A 21,930-nucleotide genomic window follows, 5' to 3' on the forward strand; every position below is an offset into this window, starting at 1 on the left:
GAAACAACAGAAGGACGCTCCCGCAGCCAGACAAAAGCCTTAATAAACATCAACAAGTGACCTGGCGGAAGCTACAAAATAACACCTTCCCCAACCCCTATATATACTCCAAGGCCTACCCAGGAGTCTACACCCCCGAATGTAAGTTCTGCGGGGTTACAAAGGCAAATATAAAGCGCACTTTATTCGATTGCGACAATCTAAAACCGAAATGAGAATGGCCACTCTCTAACGGGCAAGAGTGGGAGGATGCGGTGTCCAGCTCGGACCCGGTGGTTCAACTGCAGGCCGTCAGCTGGGCTATGGAAGTCGCCGAAAGACAGGGCTTCACGACCATAACAGGTGGCACTAGAGGAACTGATCGGACGGGCACCTCACGCACCCTGGAAGCCCATTAAAGTCAACCAAATCCTTTCTATTGACTAAATAAGGTTGTTACCACCTGCCTCAATATGTCGCAAAATTGAAAGAAGTATGGAACTGCGCTCAAATTTTGCATTACGGAGTAACGTAATCGTCGGACATTTCTTTCTGTTTACGTGACGCACAACATCTGAAACGACGAGGTATGCAAGCAAATAAAAAAAAAGGAACGATCAGTCGATTTAGAGTGTACAACGGACCCCTACATTATTCAATAGTTGGAACAGTTGCACTTGGTTTATATTACTGATGTGATACCCCGGCAGCCGGAGACTTTGCATCGGTGTGTCTTCTCTGACCATAATTAGGAAAAAAAGCGAGCCAGGACACTAACTCCTTCTCTTTCGTCCTATGTCCCTGCTTTAAATAAACGAAAGACACTTGGTGCCTGTCAGTCTGTGTTCGCCGAAGATATTTAGCTGTAAACTCCGTACTGAGTACCAAAACCACCCAATACCAAAATGTACTCAGCACTACAAAATAAAAATTTCGATGTGATACCTGCAGGCGACACTCATCCATAGAAAGATTTAAATGTCTGCGTTAAATACGGCCATTCTGTTGGATCGTACCAGGCGATACGTATTGACGACGAGTCCATCCTCGAAGCATTAAGACGATACGGCAAGTATCCTGCTGCAGTGAGGCGATGTGTCGCGCAGGACAACGGCGATTCCTCTTAGCATTCCGCATTTGTGCGTGGCAGAGAACGCTTGCACGTGACTTGCCTGAAGTAAGCCGCCTTGTAAGAGCAGCGCAGGCACAGCGTACACGAAGGTCGGGTCGGCCAGCCGCAGGCCTGGCACCAGGGACGCTCGGTAGTCGGACAGCACCCAGGCGGCCGCCACTGAGAACGCCAGCGCGCTCAGCAGAAGTGCCACGTTGCACGTGTAGATCCATAGCCTGCAATGGACCCCGCGACAGTCGGTCACCCGTCAGCTGTTCTTGTACGTTTGCATCCAGAACAGCAATATTGTGTTGCGCGGAAGATCCAGCACGCGCATGCGTAAGAACTACTTTAATTGAAGAGGAATATTATTGCAAAGCGGTGAACAAGCGTAAAAGCTCTCGTTCGCGCACAGTATTTTGCAATATCGTTTCGGCTTACCTACTGGCCTTTACACTTAAAAACAAAAGTTTGCACCCTTTGGGTCATATCTTGCCAAACAACAATAATCGGCATCTGTCTTGCCCGCATTTCCTTTCTTTAACGCTGCTAGCACGGTACTTCCTAGTCACGAATGGCTTGCGCGTTATCAGCTTGACACATCATTCTCGACAGGAAAGAAGCGAGCGCCGAGTTTTCAAGAGAGGAAACGCAGGCAAGGCAGATGGCGATTATTGTTGTGTGGCAAATATACACCCCAAATGGCGCAAACGTTTCTTAGAGCGTAATACGTACATACACATTCCCGAAATTTACTGTGATTGCCTTCCTCATTCATATTACGGACCACCGGTCATTCTGCAAAAAAAAAAAGAAAACGCTTACTTCGATTCAGTAGTCGGAGAGTCAACTGACTGCATATCACTGTTCGAAATAAAGAATAGACCACGGTCTGGGCCGCAAGTAGGGACTGAACTCAAACCCCCCACATTACGCGTGCAGTGCTCTACGAAGTAAGCTACAGCAGCGCCGTCCTCTCGGCCGCTTTGTTGAGTATTTGTGTATGTGAACGCAGATTAGACCTGGGGTTGCTAGCTCGTGCCGCGCGAGTGAAGACGGTGGAGTACCCTACTGATCACAAGTGTGGCGTAGTACGTGAGCTTAAGAGCAGGCGACTGGCCAATCGACTACGCCATGAAATCAAGAGTCGCCAAATTCAAGGTATATATGCAACGAACGAGCACAATGGGCGAAATCGACGGGCTAGATTTACATCAAGATGAGGAGAAATCATAGTAGACGTAAAATGTATTTATTTGAAATGTAAAAATTATATGGTAAAGTAAAAATGAAAGTATCCACATATTCCGCATTATGAGGGGTGGTGCATCGCCAATGGGTCTACCGTGGTGCTATCCTCAGGGCCACTTTCTTCGCGAAGCTCTTTTGTTTATTATCTCCTAATGTGTGTCAGTGTTGTGTGCATTCTAATGTATGTACGTATGCTGGCGCGGTTCATATGGAAATGTGCCAAACAAAGGAAAATGCATGCTTGCTGATTATACCATCCTATTAAAGCACAGAAAATATATGAGTAGCAGCGATTCACGTAAGAGTAGGCAAATCACGTAAATAGTTCAGCAATTGATCAGCTAGATCAAGTTCAATTGTAACAAGAGACGCAAAGAGGCATCATCAAGTTTCAAAGCCTCACGTTGCTCATGCCAGAGCACACGTGCTCTGTATCTACTTTGCTGCTTGTTCTTTATGTGCCGACTTGTTCACGAAACATCACGTACTTCTAGACTAGATGGCGACTTTAGACGACACTTAATAATCTATTGTGTATAAAGAAGGAGACTTTCAAGATGAAACGCAAGAAAAGAATCGCCGATCGAATTATATTCTTGACACCGCTGCTTGACTGTGTGCGCCAAACGCTTCCGTGCGCACGCACGCATTACGTGTTGTAACAGAGTACATAGGCGAATAATATCAAGCGAAGAAATTCAGCCTTTACATTGTATTTATTACTTGACAAAAGAAATTTGTTCAAAGGACGAAAATGTTTCGCGCGTAATCGCGCTAGCGCTATAATATGCCATTTTTTAAATTTGACATTGTTATTGTTTTGTTTTCTATCTTTATTTATTCACCGTTTTAAATACTCCCCCCCCCCCCCTTTGGATTACTGTGGGAAAATAGAGCAAATACAAGCTTCAACTGTAGTTACAGAAAACGCTTAAAAATATCAAGCCATACTTGCAGTAAGGACTATACATCTATTCAAATTGAGGACTGCAAGAATTGCATGCACAAGAAAAAGTCTATTACCATACGACTTCACAAAACATATTAAAAGAAAACGCACACATAACTGAAACCCACGCGTTTGAATGTAGCACCATTCGTAAGCTTGGGCCGCCGAAGAGAGAACGCGTCATATGGATTATTGTGCTCGAAGTAGTCAATGCAACCCTATGTGTCAGATGAGTCTCCGCGCCAAAGGCCCATAGCAGCGATAAGGATGCGCGTACCTGTAGTACCTCATCGCTGTGTGCAGGAACATTGGGGCCAAGGCAGCGCAGGGCTCCGTGGCGCCCGGCAGCTGAAGCAGCAGGGGCCGGTCGGGCTCCGGCCGCCTCTTCTCGCCGCCCTGCGAAAGTGCCAGTGACGCTGAACGCCATATCTATCATGCGTAGACTGCACAAAGTTCCGACACATGTTCCTATATCTTGAAGACACCTGGTCTTACTGGAAGCTACCTGTGCACATCTATTAGGTAACCTAAACTTTTTTTGTTAGCTTTGTTATTTAGAACTTGTGGTAACATTCAAGAATTTCACGAAAGATGCCCGTTGTTTGAACAAGGTCTGGTGTCCCGAAACATTACGCTGTACTTCTTCGTTATCCTATAAGACCACAGCAATGCAGAGGCACACAAGAACACATACCCACACACGCACGCACATTCCCACACGCATATGCAAACACACCAATACACACGCGCACACACAGACACCTGCACGCACACACAAACACACATAACCATGCACGCGCACACAAACGCGAACACACACCCTCAGAAACACATGTGCGCAGGCACGCAAGCACATCAACAAACAAGCACACACAAACACACATACAAGAACACAAGAATACGCACTCAAACACGCACGCACAGACGCACATGCACGCATACGCGCGCATGCACAGACACCCACGGAAACGCCATCACAGATGGACGCACAAACACGAACGCAACCACACACGCGAGCACGCACGCACGAACACACAGACACGCGCAGGCGCACGCTGTTAAGATCGGCAAGCGGGGGTAGTGACCTCCTAGCTTCTCCCAGCCCACTGCGACGAATCGCTTCGTGAAGCTGAAAATGCGTCGCCCACGGGCAGACTACCGGCGCCTGCAAGGCAAGACCCGTTTGGTGGACCATGTATTGTAAGCTGGTTCACTGTCGCCTTGACGGGCCAATGGGAGCAATAAAATTCCAGAAAAATGTGCTACGGCGTTTTCTCACGGACCCCAGTAACAGTCACGGTAGTTTGACAAACGCCGCAGCTAACTGCAGGGTCATCCCAGGAATGAAGACGCGCCAGCGTGAGTCAAGCGTGACAACCCCTGTCTATGAAGCCCCTCATTTTTGTGTGTTCAGTGAACAAAGGTGCGGGAGTGAGTGTGTGAACTCTAGCTCTCAGAGCGACGGGTCCTTCGACAACTTTGGACGCTCCGATTGGACGTAGGTTGGACGGCAGTTTGCCTCGCCTAGGGATCTAGTGAGCACAGAGGGATCTTAAGCAGCCGTTTTCGGCTGCTCGGTGTTCTTCACTCAGTCATGCTAGACTTATGAGATGTAAAGTTCTCCACTCTTCATGTAGATATTGTAAATAAACAGAGTAATTCTCGTTCTCTATGAGAACACGCTCCTCTCTTCAACAACGAGCTTAGCGTGGATGAGTCGAACGCCGGCATGGGCCAGCTGCGTCTTTTGAAATCCCCGATCCAAACACTTACAACGCAGGCAAGCAGACTAACACATAGGCACACACACACGCATACATGCACACACAAACACGCACATACAAACACTTTCGCACAGGCACAACAACACATGCGCACACAAAAACACACGCACGCAACACCACACACGAACACACGCATGCACACACACACAAACATGCACGCACACACAAACACGAACAGACAGAGACACACACGCGCACGTGCGCACGCAAGCACACACACACATTCAGACACGCACAAACACGCAAACACACCAACACAGACGCACCCATGCACGCATGTATGCGCGCACAAACACGAGCAATTACACTTACACACACGTGAGCGCGCACGCACATCAAAAAACACGCGCACACACGCATACACGCGATCATAGCAGCACACACACACACACGCATACACACACGCATATACGCACACACGCACGAACACACGCACACGCTCCAACACACACACATGCAAGCATGCACGCACGTATAAGCACGCAGGCACACCAACACGCACATACACAAGCATGCACGCGCGTACAAACGCGCAATCACACCAACACGCACACACACGCATGCACACACGCAAACACACACACGCATGCACGCAGACAAAAACACGAACGCATTCACAGACACGTGCAGGCAAGCACACCAATACAAGCACACACACGCACGCACGCTCACACAAACACACACGTGGGTACACACACAAGCACGCAAGCAAGCACACCAACACACACGCGCACACACAAGCATGGACGCGCGTGCAAACACGCAATCACAACAACACGTACGCACGCGCATGCACACACGCAAACACACGAACACACACGCATGCACGCACACAAAAACAGGAACACATACACAGACACGCGCACACAAGCGCAACGACAAGAACACACAAATGCTCGCACGCTTACACAGACAGACGCGGGAATACACACACAAGCACGCACACACAGATGGGCGCGCGCACACTCAAGCAAGCGTACCAACACACACGCACACACACACATACAATCATGTAAGCACGTACGAATACGCAAGCACACAAACATGCGCGCACGCATGCTCGCCCACACAAGCATACACAGGCGTGTACGCAAGTACACGAACACACACGCAGACACACGTACCCACGCACCCATTCACACACACAACTATTATGGTGCATTAAACAAAATTTTATTCACGCAGCTTTTCAATGGGCTCATTGTCGCTTGTGGTTCCACGCGAAGTCCATTATTTCAGGGCGGATCAGTTCGCAATTTTTTAATTCAGAATTTTAATACCGTATGAAATGCGGTCTTTAATTTTAATCTGTGCATTTTTCCAGCGGGCATCATTTAGAGTACAACGCTTGAAAGTGGATATTTTCTTGCAACAGAGTCGTAAGGGCACAAATTGATTTGCTGTCACCCTTCAGTTACGCCGAGTTCAGGCCGCCTTCTCACCCTTTCCACACGGAGAAGACTTTTCCCTCCTTCGCTGCCACCGCTGGGATTCCTGCCACCATGGGAATCGACACGCGACACTTACACACACGTGTAAGTGTCGCGCATCGCACATCGTACTCCTCACAGTTCCGTGAGGAGTACGATGTGCGAAGTACACGGCAATAATACAGTATTCCGGCTTCACTAATTACGTTGGGTGCTTGGCGCGATACAAATTCTGAAACTAGCGGCTTCTGTGGAATTACGAGGGCTGTTTTTTTTTCAACTTCCGATCGCTCCGTGCAGACGCTACGCGGGCAGCAGAAGGCGGACATGCGCTGTAGGCGACTGCGCAGCTCTCGCACTACACACTCCGCCATTGTTGACATTCAGGCGTCAGTCAGCATTGTGCTACAGCCACGTAAACATGGCTGCCATTATTGTTGCTCCCGCCAAGTGTGAATTGCGAAGTGTTATTCGTTTTCAACAGGCTGAAGGCCATGGTGCTGCAAAAATCCATCGGAGAATGAGTCGAGTGTATGGGGAAAACTTCATGAGTGATGGTGCTGTGCGTGAATGTTGTCGAAATTTTAAAGATGGACGTAATGATGTGCATGATGAAGGGGGCCATGGACGCAAATCTGTCGTTTCAGATGACCTGGTTCATCGAGTTGACAGAATGGTTAAAGAAAACCGCAGATTCACCATTACTGCTTTATCTACGGAATTTCCAGAAGTTTGAAGGTCTGTTTTGTACTCTATTGTTACTGAACGGTTACGCTACAAAAAACTTTGTGCACGCTGGGTCCCAAAAATGTTGACGGACGGCCACAAAACTCGACGAATGGCGTCAGCTTTGGAGTTCCTTGAGCGTTATCAGGATGAAGGAGACAACCTTTTGAAATCAATCGTGACTGGGGATGAAACCTGGATTCAATACGATACACCGGAAACAAAACGACAATCACAACAATGGATGCATTCAAATTCACCAAACAAACCAAAGAAATTCAAAAAAACCTTCAACAACAGAAAGACCATGGCTACAGTGTTTTGGGATCAACAAGGTGTGTTGCTTGTGGAGTTTATGGAGCCCGGAACCACAATCACTGCAGCTGTTTATTGTGAAACATTACGACGTTTGCGTAGAGCCATTCAGAACAAATGAAGAGGAAAGCTGACCGCTGGAGTTGTTCTGATCCATGACAATGCCCGTCCACACACTGCTGGAGCAACTCAACGGCTTCTCGAACATTTTGGATGGGACATTTTCGATCATCCGCCATACAGTCGAGACATAGCACCCTGTGACTTTCATCTTTTTCCTGGACTGAAGACGTGGCTTGGTGGGAAGCGCTTTCAAACCAATGGTGACCTTCAAACCAACGTCAAGGACTACTTGAATTCATTGGCGGCAACTTTTTTTGAAGAGGGTATTGCAAAGCTTGTCCACAGATATGACAAATGCCTCAATCTCTTCGGTGATTATGTCGAAAAGTAAGCGTAACTGTACTAATCTTTTGGTAATAAAATTATTGTTTTAGATGAACTTGTCTTTTATTTATAGCCTATCGGAGGTTGAAAAAAAAGCGGCCCTCATAATTGGAGGCCACCCCACGCAATGCTGTATTTTATACGAAGGCAACGTTGTAGGTGTTATAGAACAGTCTTCATGCAATATCGTCTGTCTAAAAATGTGGGCTGATCCCGAAGGCAGTGCGGCCTAAGAGACAGTCTCGAAACGCTAGCTGTCACGAAAGAACAATGGGAGAATCTTGCACGTGACGCAGGCGCGAGCCGCTTGAAATAGGCGTCGGCACGACAGAATCATGTGTGCGAACTAGGTCTAAAGGTTTTAGCATTGGGCTGCTGGGCCGTAAGACAGTTTCGGTCCCGCCTTCGGTAACGCATTTCTTTATTGTAATATAGTAGGAGTTACCAACCTTGCAGATATCTAATAGAAAACTCGAGGTGTGTTGACCGTAAGCGATTGCGTCACAGTGTGCAATAAATCGCAAAAAAAATACAGAAACACAGAAGCGTCACCTTGATCAGTGAGAGTGTGGAAGGTCGCCCGTTATGCGCAACCAAGCGCCGCTGCCGAGACGCCACAATTTTAGTATGCTGTCCCAAACTTAGAGGCTTAGCGATGCTAAGTTCTGGCCTATCTTTTTTTAGAAGATTTAACTGACAGCTGAAAAAGCCTGCTGGTTCCTTTGTGATTGAGTACAGAACAGCAGGAATTGCCCACATCTGCTATTTTTTTCTTCCTTTCGCGAGAACAATCACAACTGGACAGAACTGTTTCTAGCGTGTTATGGAACAAAGCGTTACACCATGTCGCCAATAACGCTGTTGACACCTACAATTCGCGGCTTACTCCTATCCATAAACGGTAACTATAGATACCGGCCGTCTAAAATTGAGGAGTCTCCGTGCATTCAGGGCTCCACGCTTGTCCCTGACAGCTGCTCGCGACGTTCAATCTTGGCATTAGTCTTAACACACGCTGTTCAATGACAACGGACGAATGCCATCTAGCTGTGAATGTAGCTAGCACCGTATCGTAATGGCCACAGTTGGCAACCTGGTCCCTACGTGCGTATATGATCATACATGCAATCGACGTAGGTCCATAGCGGCGTCCCACATTTTCCCGGAGCTAGATGCAAGTAGAAAGGAGCGTCGGATGTTTGCAATACGTTCCCGAGGAGAACTTCCAGTCACACAGAAATAACGGAGTTATTTCGCATGCAACTCGTCAAGCGCTTTCTACGTCATCTTCGCAAACATGAACACGTGCATGAAACTGAAACTGTTTATTTTGCACGCAATCACAGCTGCCCGCGTACTCCACACTAGCGTTATTATTTTGGGGCATTTCCAGTCCCATTTTACGCCCAAATTAAGGCACGAGTTAAACGAAGCTTTTCGACCACCGCCATCTGGGTCTAGTCACGCATTGTACGCTGGTAACTATGGGGCTGATGGCCGTATCAAATGTCGATAATCAAACTTCCCGCCAGTGATTCATCCTAACGGGGAAATAAACGAGAAGAAAAGGGTTAATCGAGGGGCCCAATTTTTATTAATCATGTTATAAGAAGCCAACAAACACTGATACCAAGGACAACATCGGGGAAATTACATGAGCTTAATAAATGAAATAAAGAACCCATAAATTAACGGAAATCAAAGTGGACGAAAAAAACAACTAGCCTCGGGTGGGGAATGATCCGACAACCTTCGCATCGGGGGATACATTTTTCACCGCCTGCATGCACTAGAGCCGCAGTAATAAGAACTTAATTTGTTCCTTACGGCAATGCGGAATAATCTTCAATTAGATCTCGCCGTAGCATCAGTATATTTGCTGCTCATTCAGTCGTCTTCCTTTTTTCTTTCTTTTGGGGGGACGGTGGGGGGGGAGATCAAATGCACTACTCCATCAGGACGCGTTGAAGTCGCTATCTGGTGAAGGGAACGAGTTATCGCATGTAGCATTTCGCGTTGCATATTTTCAGTTTCTGAGAAAGCGTGTTACGGAAGCCGACTCGACCCACTGTAGTTCATTATTGGCGCAATGTTGAGTTACGGAGGTCAAGTTCGCAGGACCGAATGCCGGCCACGGCGGTCGCACTTCGATGGGGGCGAAATGCGAAAACACCCGTGTAGTTTTATTCATCATCATCATCATCATCATCATCATTGTCATCATCAGTCTACTTATGCCCACTGCAGGGCAAAGGCCTCTCCAATACTTCTCCAACAACACCGGTCATGTACTAATTGTGGCCATGTCATGCCTGAAAACTTCTTAATCTCATCCGCCCACCTAACTTTCTGCCGCCCCCTGCTACGCTTCCCTTCCCTTGGGAGTCAGTCCGTAACCCTTAATGACCATCGGTTATCTTCCCTCCACATTACATGTCCTGCCCATGCCCATTTCTTTTTCTTGATTTCAGCTAAGATGTCATAAACTGGCGTTTGTTCCCTCACCCAATCTGCTCTTTTCTTATCCCTTAACGTTACACCCATCATTCTTCTTTCCATAGCTCGTTGCGACGTCTTCAATTTAAGTAGAACCCTTTTCGTAAGCCTCCAGGTTTCTGCCCCGTAGGTGAGTAGTGGTAAGACACAGCTATTATACACTTTTCTCTTTAGGAATAATGGCAACCTGCTGTTCATGATCGGAGAATGCCTGCCAAACGCACCCCAGCCCATTCTTATTCTTCTGATTGTTTCAGTCTCATGATCCAGGTCCGCGGTCACTACCTGCCCTAAGTACATGTATTCCCTTACCACTTCCAGAGCCCCGCTACCTATCGTAAACTGCTGTTCTCTTCCAAGACTGTTAAACATTACTTTAGTTTTCTGCAGATTTATTTTTATACCCACTCTTGTGCTTTGCCTCTCCAGGTCAGTGAGCATGCATTGCAATTGGTCCCCTGAGTTACTAAGCAAGGCAGTATCATCAGCGAATCGCAAGTTACTAAGGTTTTCTCCATTAACTTTTATCCCCAATTCTTCCCTATCCAGGTCTCTGAATACCTCCTGTAAACACGCTGTGAATAGCATTGGAGAGATTGTATCTCCCTGTCTGACGCCTTTCTTTATTGGGATTTTGTTGCTTGCTTTATGGAGGACTACGGTGGCTGTGGAGCCGCTATAGATATCTTTCAGTATTTTTGCATACGGCTCGTCTACACCCTGATTCCGTAATGCCTCCATGACTGCTGATGTTTCGACAGAATCAAACGCTTTCTCGTAATTAATGAAAGCGATATATAAGGGTTGGTTATATTCCGCACATTTCTCTATCACCTGATTGATAGTGTGAATATGATCTATTGTTGAGTAGCCTTTGCGGAATCCTGCCTGGTCCTTTGCTTGACAGAAGTCTTAGGTGTTTCTGATTCTATTTGCGATTACCTTAGTAAATAGTTTGTAGGCAACGGACAGTAAGCTGATCGGCCTATAATTTTTCAATCCATGTACTTCCTGTAAGTCCCGCGCTGGTACAACTGGGCCCCGATTGCACGCGATACTCCCATAGACAACAGCGCCAAAGTTTCATCCAGTCATTATTGCATGAAAGGCCATGAGAAGAGGAGAGCAAGACACGCGCCCCGCGCGCGAGATGGCAGCAGGAGCGCGCGCGGATGATGACCTTGGTTACGGCGAGCCCGACGGCGACGTGAAACGCGAGAACGGGAGCCAAAGAGCTGCGCTCTAAAAAATGTATGGATGGAGACGGCAGACCCAATTTTGGACGAAAAGTGCAACATACAAGCGGTGTAACTGCCGTAGGAGGAAACATTCCTGTTATATTTGTCGCGCGATAAATAATCACTCACGCTTTCGCTTAAATGGTTGCCTGAATATATGTACTTCTACGTGTTGAAACAAAACAGCCCTAGTTGATTAGTTAGCCACTTCGGCTTCCATAAAGCCGGAAGTTCAACCTAGGTGTCCTTTAATGCCTTTGCGTATCATACAAGGTAAACAATAAACTCAGTGCGATGTAAATGCTGCTCACTTAGGCAGTAGCCAATGAAGCGGAGTGTGATACGTCAGCCCCATTTCCAACGTCTCAGCTTGCTGCAGTAAATGCGAGAAATGATGAGTCTGTTCCCGTACGGTACGTCTGCGCATAAATCCTAATATACTCCACGCAATAAAATAGATGCTTCGCATGCTTGCGTGTGTCGCTTCCGTCAGGGTTGCCTTTCTTCCTTTTCTTTTTTATGACCGTATCATGACAAATATTTAGCATAGCGCAACCTTCTTACCAATACCGATCACGACTGCCACGGCTGCACATGTCTAGTGTTTACCGGGACGGCTAGCGGCGGTTGCAGTGATCGTGTAAGCACATGCATGGCAATGCTCAGGCGACCGTCCTGTAGATCCTAATTCACCATGCGTTATTTTTTCCACCTGGGGACAGCAATAAATAAATGGTAGTATCAGCCACCGGATTCTGCCACACGACGCTGGTGACAAAAGTACAAGCGATGTTTTGTTGTCGTTATTGAGATCAATTGCTTGTTTTGACACTGCTAGGCTCAGAGAGGCGACACCAAGGCGTGAAAGTGCGTCAATTTCTGGCCTAGCAAATGACGCCACGGCATTATTCAGCGTTGCTTAATGACGCTAAGTGCTTTGGCGCCATCTGCTAGGCTGGAATGGACAGTTGCGATTTTATATTGTAATACTTTTGGTCCCAGAAAGAAGGTTCTTAAGGATGCACCGGTGCGTGATTGCACAGCTAAGCCACTGGATGCAACTGATAAGCTCTTGCTGAGTGTTTGATACAGCTTAGTGGTTATAATAACAATAAATTTGTTTTATTATTCGTATAAAAATTGCAGCAGGTTCAACGAGTTGGAACCTATATACAGCGAAACGAGTGCAGAAAGAGCCGAAACCTGCGCGCATGAACACACACACAGAAATCATGCCGAGCCTTGTCTTGAGCGGAGCTGCTCACTACTGGCGAGTGCGACAGACGCCTTGAACGCATCAGGGTTTCAGGGGCAGCGTGCGCATAGGTACGTAGCACAGTTCGAGCCCATACCATGCCCAAGCAGCGCTTACTTCCTCATTACTGTGCATCCGCAGATGCGCGACCGCGAGCTTTCTCGTTCTTTTTTTTTTTTCTTCGTTCCCCCGCAGCACCGGCGCCACCACTGCCACCGATGGCGATGATGATTATGGGTATGATGATGAATTATTGGCCTCCCCTTTGAAACGAGACGGTGAAAAATAGCAACGTAAGCATATTTAGCACCAGCAAACAAGGACGTAAGGGAGACGACAACACAATGCGCTTTGTGTTGTCGTCTCCCTTACGTCCTTGTTTGCTGGCGCTAAATATGCTTTCAATTTACCAACACGCCCAACAAATGGCAATAGCAACGCAGCGTGTTTGAGTTAATCAGTTATGCGATAGGTGCTTTTCATTCTACCATGTTTGTATACATCTCTTTAACCTTCTTTTTTTCTTCCTCAGAACTTGTCTATCTATCCTGCACCGCTGCCTATGCTTGTAACGAAGCCGATCACATGAATGCCTTCCCTGCATTTTTCCTACCAATACCCAAGCCAGGCTCGACGAGTGTCCTGATGATTTGGTTGACGCTATATTTAAGAAGTTCATCGTCCAAGCAAAGCTATCTGGAGTGACTTGCTCGGATTAGCTAGCACTAAGCACACGAATGGCCTCGTGGAAAGCTTGCGACAGGATAACGCCTCTCTGATTGCGGAGAATAAGGCACTAAAAGCACAAAAGGTGGCGCTATCTCATAAAGTGGCGCTAATGGAGCAATGTTCACGGATTAAGAACAACGAGATCAAGGAAATCCCGGTAACGTAAGGCGAAGACTGCGCAGCAATCATGCAGACTATAGGGGATAGGATTGATTGCAAACTGGCGCCCTCTGATCTTGACATTGTTCACCGTGTTGCAACCATGAAAGCTGGTACAAAAATATATGCTTGCTCTTTGCTAATCCCGGATGAAAAACGCCGGTTTCATGAGCAAGGCTGGGAAGGCTAAACTGTGCCTAGGAGACATCGGGTTGTCTGGATCCGCCAATATCCCTTTCTACATTAACGACCACCTCACCCCCGAAAACAAGGCACTTTTTCCTCAGGCACCCTCCCTAAAAAAGACGAAAAATAGTAAGTTCTTTTGCCCTGACAACTGTGAAATCAGAACCAGGAGGACTCCTGAGAACAAGGCGCACCGCATTACTTGCGAAGCTGACCTATCATAAATCTGTTAGCAGACCACATTCAATTTGAAATTCTTCCTCTGTTGTGATTATGTTCATCCACTTATGGCTACCTACTTCTCAATAGACGAACTCAACAGCTTTCTTTCGCCTGTCTCCCACACTGCTATTCATTTTTATGCAAGAAGCATCTGTAAACATGTTAATGACATACGGCATCCCTTCTCACGGCTCCTGACAATCCTTTTACACTTCTCAGTATTTCTGAAACCTGGCTGTGTGACGAAGACAAAAATCTGTTATGTCTCCCTTCATACATGTCTGAATACTCCCATAGAGGAACCAGCAATCATGGAGGTGTAGCTATTTAGATCAATTCTAACACACAATATACACGACCACATAACATTGAGTTAAATGTAACTGACTGCGAAAGTGTCTGGGTGCAAATCAACTACGATTTTCTTAAATTAGACAAAAGCTTCATCTTTGGATGCATTTATCCGGACAGGTCGCCATTGGAATATGAACCTGGCAACGTTTAACGCTAGAACGTTATCTAGTGAAGCGAGTCTAGCAGTGCTATTGGAGGAATTAGAGGGCAGTAAATGGGATATAATAGGGCTCAGTGAAGTTAGGAGGCCAAAAGAAGCATATACAGTGCTAAAAAGCGGGCACGTCCTGTGCTACCAGGGCTTAGCGGAGAGAAGGGAACTAGGAGTCGGATTCCTAATTAATAAGAATATAGCTGCTAACATATAGGAATTCTATAGCATTAACGAGAGGGTGGCAGGTCTTCTTGTGAAACCTAATAAGAGGTACAAAATGAAGTTTGTACAGGTCTACGCGCCTACATCCAGTCATGATGACCAGGAAGTCGAAAGCTTCTATGAAGACGTGGAATCGGCGATGGGTAGAGAGAAAACCAAATACACTATGCTAATGGGCGACTTTAATGCCAAGGTAGGGAAGAAGCAGCTGGAGACAAAGCAGTGGGGGAATATGGCATAGGCACTAGGAATAACAGGGGAGAGCTATTAGTAGTTTGAGGAACAGAATAATATGATGATAATGAATACCTTCTTCCGCAAGCGGGATAGCCGAAAGTGGACGTGGAGGAGCCCGAACGGCGAGACTAGAAATGAAATAGACTTCATACTCTGCGCTAACCCTGGCATCATACAAGATGTGGACGTGCTCGGCATGGTGCGTTGCAGCGACTACAGGATGGTAAGAACTCGAATTAGCCTAGACCTGAGGAGTGAACGAAAGAAACTGGTACATAAGAAGCCGATTAACGTGTTAGCGGTAAGAGGGAAAATAGAGGAATCCCAGATAAAGCTGCAGAAAAGGTATACGGCTTTAAGTCAGGAAGAGGACCTTAGTGTTGAAGCAATGAACGACAATCTTGTGGGCATCATTAAGGAGTGTGCAATGGAAGTCGGTGGTAACTCCATTAGGCGGGATACCAGCTAACTATCGCAGGAGACGAAAGATCTGATCAAGAAACGCCAATGTATGAAAGCCTCTAACCCTACAGCTAGAATAGAATTGGCAGAACTTTCGAAGTTAATGAACAAGCGTAAGACAGCTCTCATCAGGAAGTATAAAATGGATAGAATTGAACATGCTCTCAGGAACGGAGGAAGCCTAAAAACAGTGAAGAAGAAACTAGGAATTGGCAAGAATCAGATGTATGCGTTAAGAGACAAAGCCGGCAATATCATTACCAATATGGACGAGATAGTTCAAGTGGCTGAGGAGTTCTATAGAGATTTATACAGTACCAGTAGCAACCACGACGATAATAGAAGAGAAAATAGTCTAGAGGAATTCGACATCCCTAAGGTAACGCCGGAAGAAGTAAAGAAAGCCTTGGGAGATATGCAAAGGGGGAAGGCAGCTGGGGAGGATCAGGTAACAGTAGATTTGTTGAAGGATGGTGGGCAGATTGTTCTAGAGAAACTGGCCACCCTGTATACGCAATGCCTCATGACCTCGAGCGTACCGGAATCTTCGAAGAACGCTAACATTATCCTAATCCATAAGAAAGGGGACGCCAAAGACTTGAAAAATTATAGACCGATCAGCTTACTGTCCGTTGCCTACAAACTATTCACTAAGGTAATCGCAAATAGAATCAGGAACACCTTAGACTTCTGTCAAGCAAAGGACCAGGCAGGATTCCGTAAAGGCTACTCAACAATAGATCATATTCACACTATCAATCAGGTGATAGAGAAATGTGCGGAATATAACCAACCCTTATATATAGCTTTCATTGATTACGAGAAAGCGTTTGATTCTGTCGAAACCTCAGCAGTCATGGAGGCATTACGGAATAAGCGTGTAGACGAGCCGTATGTAAAAATACTGAAAGATATCTATAGCGGCTCCACAGCCACCATAGTCCTCCACAAAGAAAGCAACAAAATCCCAATAATGAAAGGCGTCAGACAGGGAGATACGATCTCTCCCATGCTATTCACCGCGTGTTTACAGGAGGTATTCAGAGATCTGGATTGGGAAGAATTGGGGATAAATGTTAATGGAGAATACCTTAGTAACTTGCGATTCGCTGATGATATTGCCTTGCTTAGTAACTCAGGGGACCAATTGCAATGCATGCTCACTGACCTGGAGAGGCAAAGCAGAAGAGTGGGTTTAAAAATTAATCTGCAGAAAACTAAAGTAAGGTTTAACAGTCTCGGAAGAGAACAGCAATCTACAATAGGCAGCGAGGCACTGGAAGTAGTAAGGGAATACATCTACTTAGGGTAGGTATTGACGGCAGATCCGGATCATGAGCCAGAAATAATCAGAAGAATAAGAATGGGCTGGGGTGTGTTTGGCAGGCACTCTGAGATCATGAACAGCAGGTTGCCATTATCCCTCAAGAGAAAAGTATATAATAGCTGTGGCTTACCAGTACTCACCTACGGGGCAGAAGCCTGGAGGCTTACGAAAAGGGTTCTACTCAAATTGAGGACGACGCAATGAACTATGGAAAGAAGAATGATAGGTGTAACGTTAAGGGATAAGAAAAGAGCAGATTGGGTGACGGAACAAACGCGAGGTAATGACATCTTAGTTGAAATCAAGAAAAAGAAATGGGCATGGGCAGGACATGTAATGAGGAGGGAGGATAACCGATGGTCATTAAGGGTTATGGACTGGATCCCAAGGGAAGGGAAGCGTAGCAGGGGGCGGCAGAAAGTTAGGTGGGCGGATGAGATAAAGAAGTTTGCAGGGACGGCATGGCCACAATTAGTACATGACCGGGGTTGTTGGAGAAGTATGGGAGAGGCCTTTGCCCTGCAGTGGGCGTAACCAGGCTGATGATGATGATGATGATCGTTCCACATCCTCGTCGGCCTATTAATTTCTGCGAAGCTCTCCACAAAGCATTACATGCATTAGCTATTGAAGATAAAAATCTAGCAATTATGGGTGATTTTAACAATAATTTACTGGGCCTCTCTTCCGTCAATTCTTCGAAATATTTATTTATTTATGCAATACTGTCAATCCCGTCAGGGATTGTAACAGAAAGGGCATTAAAAAGTACATTGACATACAAACATGACAACATAAAACGGTTTAGAAATACACATTAATACATAGAGTAAGCTTACACATCAGCAGAAGTAAAAAATATATGATGAGTTTCATGCTGCAGGATTTGGGTTGGACAAACAAATTGTGCCACAAAATGCAAAAAACAAAGGTAGTAACAAAGTGATACTGACAATAAGCAAAAATAATTACTGAGTAAGCAGATCGTTTTCATCAAGTGTGATAAAGGCAGTTCGTGATGAACTATTAACAGAGCTCACGTCCAAAGCGTTCCAATCGTGTATAGTCTGTGGAAAGAAAGAATACCTGAAAGTGTCAGTGCGGAATGAATATTCGTTTAGTGTGTGGGAGGGGTTATGACGTGTTTTCCTCGTTTGAGATTTCGTTATGTATCGTGAGGTATCCAGATTTAATTGGTTGTTTACGAGTTGGTAAATGGTTTTAAGGCCTGCTAGTTTTACTCTGTTTTGAAGAGTTAGCATCCCGGCTTGTTTGAGTAGTTCTGTAGGCGAGTCTGTTAGCGTATGTTTGTTAAAAATGTAACTGAGTGCCTTTCTCTGAACACCTTCAAGTTTATTAATCAGCTTGTTAGTGAAAAGAAACCAAACGACATTTACATACTCTAGTACCGGTCTGACAAATGTTTTGTATGCTAGTAGCTAGTGTTTAGTGTCCAGTGTCCAATACTCCAGTGTCTTTCGGAGTTTCGGATAGGAATCTTTAATCTCCCTTCCCACTCGCTGCATTTATGGCAGAAGGACCATAATTGATAATGCACTTTCTAATCTATCACCAGCACCGGATGCAGGTGTTCTTCATGTCGATATCACTGATATCTTTCATTGATGCCGTTATGCGCACTAACTGGTCCTCAGCAATACCGTTGGCTGAACCACAAATTGCATATTCGGTGTTTTCATCTATGTTATTGTCCCTCATTCAAAGTCATACGCAGGTGTGTAAACTTAAAAAAAGCATACGCTAGTCGTCAGAACCCTTGGATTACTGAAAAATTATTGAAAGAGCGGTGACCCAAAGAGAACCATTATAGCAAAACGAAACAAAAGCATTTTAATTTAATAATACTTGCATGTTACACAAAATTTTGCAAAACTCTGACATTACGACTGAAAAATGAAAAAAAAAAGATCTATAATGAGTGGAAAATTGATTATGCTGGCTCAAATGTGAAGAAAAAATGGGAGATCGTTAACACATTATTGAACAGGAACGAAAGGCATTCCAGCGTAACTAATGTTCAGTACAGTAACGATACGTATGACAGCCCGTTAGACATTGCTGAGGCCTTCAGTAACTACTTTTTTCACACTGTTGTCATCCCCAACGGTGACTATCATCTTCCCCTTTCTCGTTTCCCTCAATCCTTCTTCTTATTTTCGACATCTTATGAAGTTCATGACGCCAGACGCAACCTGAAAATAACAAGTGCTGGTCATGATGGTATTCACCCCACCCACATAAAACTGATTGCGCACGCCGTTTCTGATATTCTGGCAACCATTATCAGCCTAGCTTTCAAATCTTGCATCTTTCCTGTAGAAATGAAAAGTGGTAAAGTCGTTCCTGTTTTTTTAATAAAAAAGGTAACTGCATGCTAATATCCAACTATCGACCAATTTGCATACTACCTTGTTTCAGCAAAATATTCGAAAAATTACTTGAAATTCGCCCTACGAATTACCTCAATAAATTTCAGATTCTATCCCCTTCCCCAATTTGGTTCTGGTGAAGCATATTCCACTGACCTCACTTTGTTATCTTTAACCGAAAAGCTAAAGAAAGCAATTTATGATGGCTACTACGCAGGTTCTGTATTTGTAGATTTCACCAAAACATTCGGAACTATCAACCACCACATTGTTATTATGAAGCTTGACGCAATAGGCATAACTTGTCCCACACTTTTATTAATAAAAAACTACTTACTCAAAGAATTCAGGTTGTTAAACTGTTAGGTTATAAATGTAGACCTAGAGTAGGTAAAGTAACAAATATACGGGTACCCCTAGGTTCTATTCTCAGCCACTTCTTTTCCTAACTTACATAAATGATTTGCCAACTTTTCTTACTACTTCAGAATGCTTACTTTATGCAGATGGCACAAATGTTAACACTGATAAGTGCCTCCAATCGTTCACACACAAATTAAATAATCACCTGGCAAGCTTGGCGGCTTCGTGCTTCCATAATAAATTGCAAATCAATCCCACTAAAACGAAGCTCATTGTCTTTCACTCTCACCAACGTCTACATAATTATATCCCTGCAGTGTGTTTAAATCGAATTGTAATTGAAGCAGACGAAAAGGCAACGTTTTTTTTTTTTAATTCAACTGGACCGTCACTTGAAATTTCAATTGCATGTTGCTTACCTACGCAGAAAAATGGCTTACGGCACAGGTGTTTTAATTCAATCTCGTGATATATTTTCACAACCTACATTACTTTCGTTATACTACGCTTCTATTCATTCCCATAATAATTACTGTATTTCAACTCTGGGCGAAAAACCTGCCACCTACAGCAGCCACCCTTCAATCTTTACAAAATCAATCTGTTGTGTACGCGCGAAACCAAGCACGCGTGTTATCGCGTGCTGTCTGCGCATGCTCTCTGCCCGGCTATCTCTTATCGGGTAGCCCGTGCTGGCTTTAAAAGACCGCTCGCACGGGCCCACCGCGCGCAGTATGTAACCTGTTGGCTGCCTGCCAAGTAGCAGGAATAAACGTTCTTTCGACGCTACGTCTACGCCGCCCAGTTCTTGGATGCCAGACATGACATATTGGCGACGAGGATGGGATGACCGCCGTACGGAATTCGCAGTGTGAAGAACCTGGCCTCTGTGTAAAAGCTTCCCGCCACGAAGATTTCCCTGCGGTGAAATTCCTGAAACTGGCATCACGGCAGCCGAAACTTCCAAGTGAGTCATGAGTCACATCGGCCACATTGAACCTTTCGACGAGACCACGAGTGACTGGCGCTCGTACGAGGAAAGGTTGAAAGCCTATCTTTTGGTCAACGATGTTCCAGTAGCAAAGAAGGTTCCTGCGTTCCTGAGTCTCATCGGCGCGAAGACCTACGCGCTGCTCAAGTCGCTGACGGCACCGGACGCACCGTCGTCACGAGAGTTTGACAGTCTCCTGAAACTCCTGAGCGATCACCTGGCACCGCAGTCGTCTGTCATCGCAGAGCGTGCTAAATTTTACAAGCGGTCACAGCGAAGCGGTGAGTCCATTACCGAATTTGTCGCGGAACTTCGAAGGCTGGTGCAGAGTTGCGAATTTGGAAGTTTCTTGGATGAAGCGCTCCGGGACTGTTTCGTTTGCGGCCTGCTCCGCGAGGACATTCAGCGTGTGTTGTTCACGGAAGATAAAAAGCTAACCTTCCAAAAGGCCGTAGATAGAGCTCTTGCCATGGAAACTGCAACGATTAGCGCGGCGTTCACGCATAACAGCGCATCCCCGGCGTACGAAGTGAATAAGGTTCGAGGCGAAAAGCAGTCTGTGATGTCGGCAAGCTGCTTCCGTTGCGGGTCACCCAATCACTCTAGCGAAGCATGCCCTCATATCGGCGATACATGTTACAATTGTAACCGAAAAGGGCATATTCAACGCGCCTGCAGGAAAGGAAAGAAAGCTAGGGAGGCAAAGCTCCGGAAACGTGTGAAGATGCTCACGTCCGTCCGAAACGAGTCGTCTGTCTCACTTAAATCATTCAACGCAGACCCATTTACTGTACCCGTGAACGTTGACGGTGTCCTACTGACGATGGAGCTTGACACCGGCGCAGCCGTATCCGTCATATCATGGCGCGAATTCCAGAGGTTGTTTCCACGTAAGCGACTTCAGCCAGCATCGTTAAAGCTGCGCACGTATACTGGGGCCATAGTAAAACCGAAGGGTCTGGCGAAAGTCGTCGTGCGCCACAACGACCAGTGCGTGGAGCTTCCCCTGTACGTCGTGGACTCTACAGGACCGGCACTCCTCGGCAGAGAATGGTTGCAAGATATTCGTTTGGATTGGAAGAACCTAGTTTTTTTTAATCACCTTGGTCTCTCTCGAGAAATATCAAAGCACTGGCAAGAAAAGCTGGAAGCC

The 21,930-nt window shown here is 45.9% G+C and overlaps 2 protein-coding genes across 4 annotated transcripts in view; one reads left to right on the top strand and one right to left on the bottom strand.

The window, feature by feature from the left end:
• The window catches only part of LOC135900526 (uncharacterized), a 1,275,659-nt gene that overhangs the window by 238,158 nt on the left and 1,015,571 nt on the right, over positions 1-21,930 (top strand). The gene's annotated exons all lie outside the window — the stretch shown is intronic.
• Positions 1-21,930, bottom strand: part of LOC135908179 (CD151 antigen-like) — a 412,220-nt gene that overhangs the window by 47,539 nt on the left and 342,751 nt on the right. For 2 of the 3 annotated variants that reach the window (XM_070536291.1, XM_070536292.1), the window contains 2 exons: positions 3,568-3,686; positions 1,152-1,326 (listed from right to left, as the gene is read on the bottom strand). In XM_070536291.1, coding sequence (XP_070392392.1) covers positions 1,152-1,326; positions 3,568-3,599 — 207 coding nt within the window. In that variant the 5' untranslated portion in view covers positions 3,600-3,686. The remainder of the gene's footprint in view (positions 1-1,151; positions 1,327-3,567; positions 3,687-21,930) is intronic. The other variant, XM_070536293.1, reaches the window with a different exon arrangement.

Source organism: Dermacentor albipictus, chromosome 3, assembly GCF_038994185.2.
Source record: "Dermacentor albipictus isolate Rhodes 1998 colony chromosome 3, USDA_Dalb.pri_finalv2, whole genome shotgun sequence".
Classification (NCBI taxonomy): Eukaryota; Metazoa; Arthropoda; class Arachnida; order Ixodida; family Ixodidae; genus Dermacentor; species Dermacentor albipictus.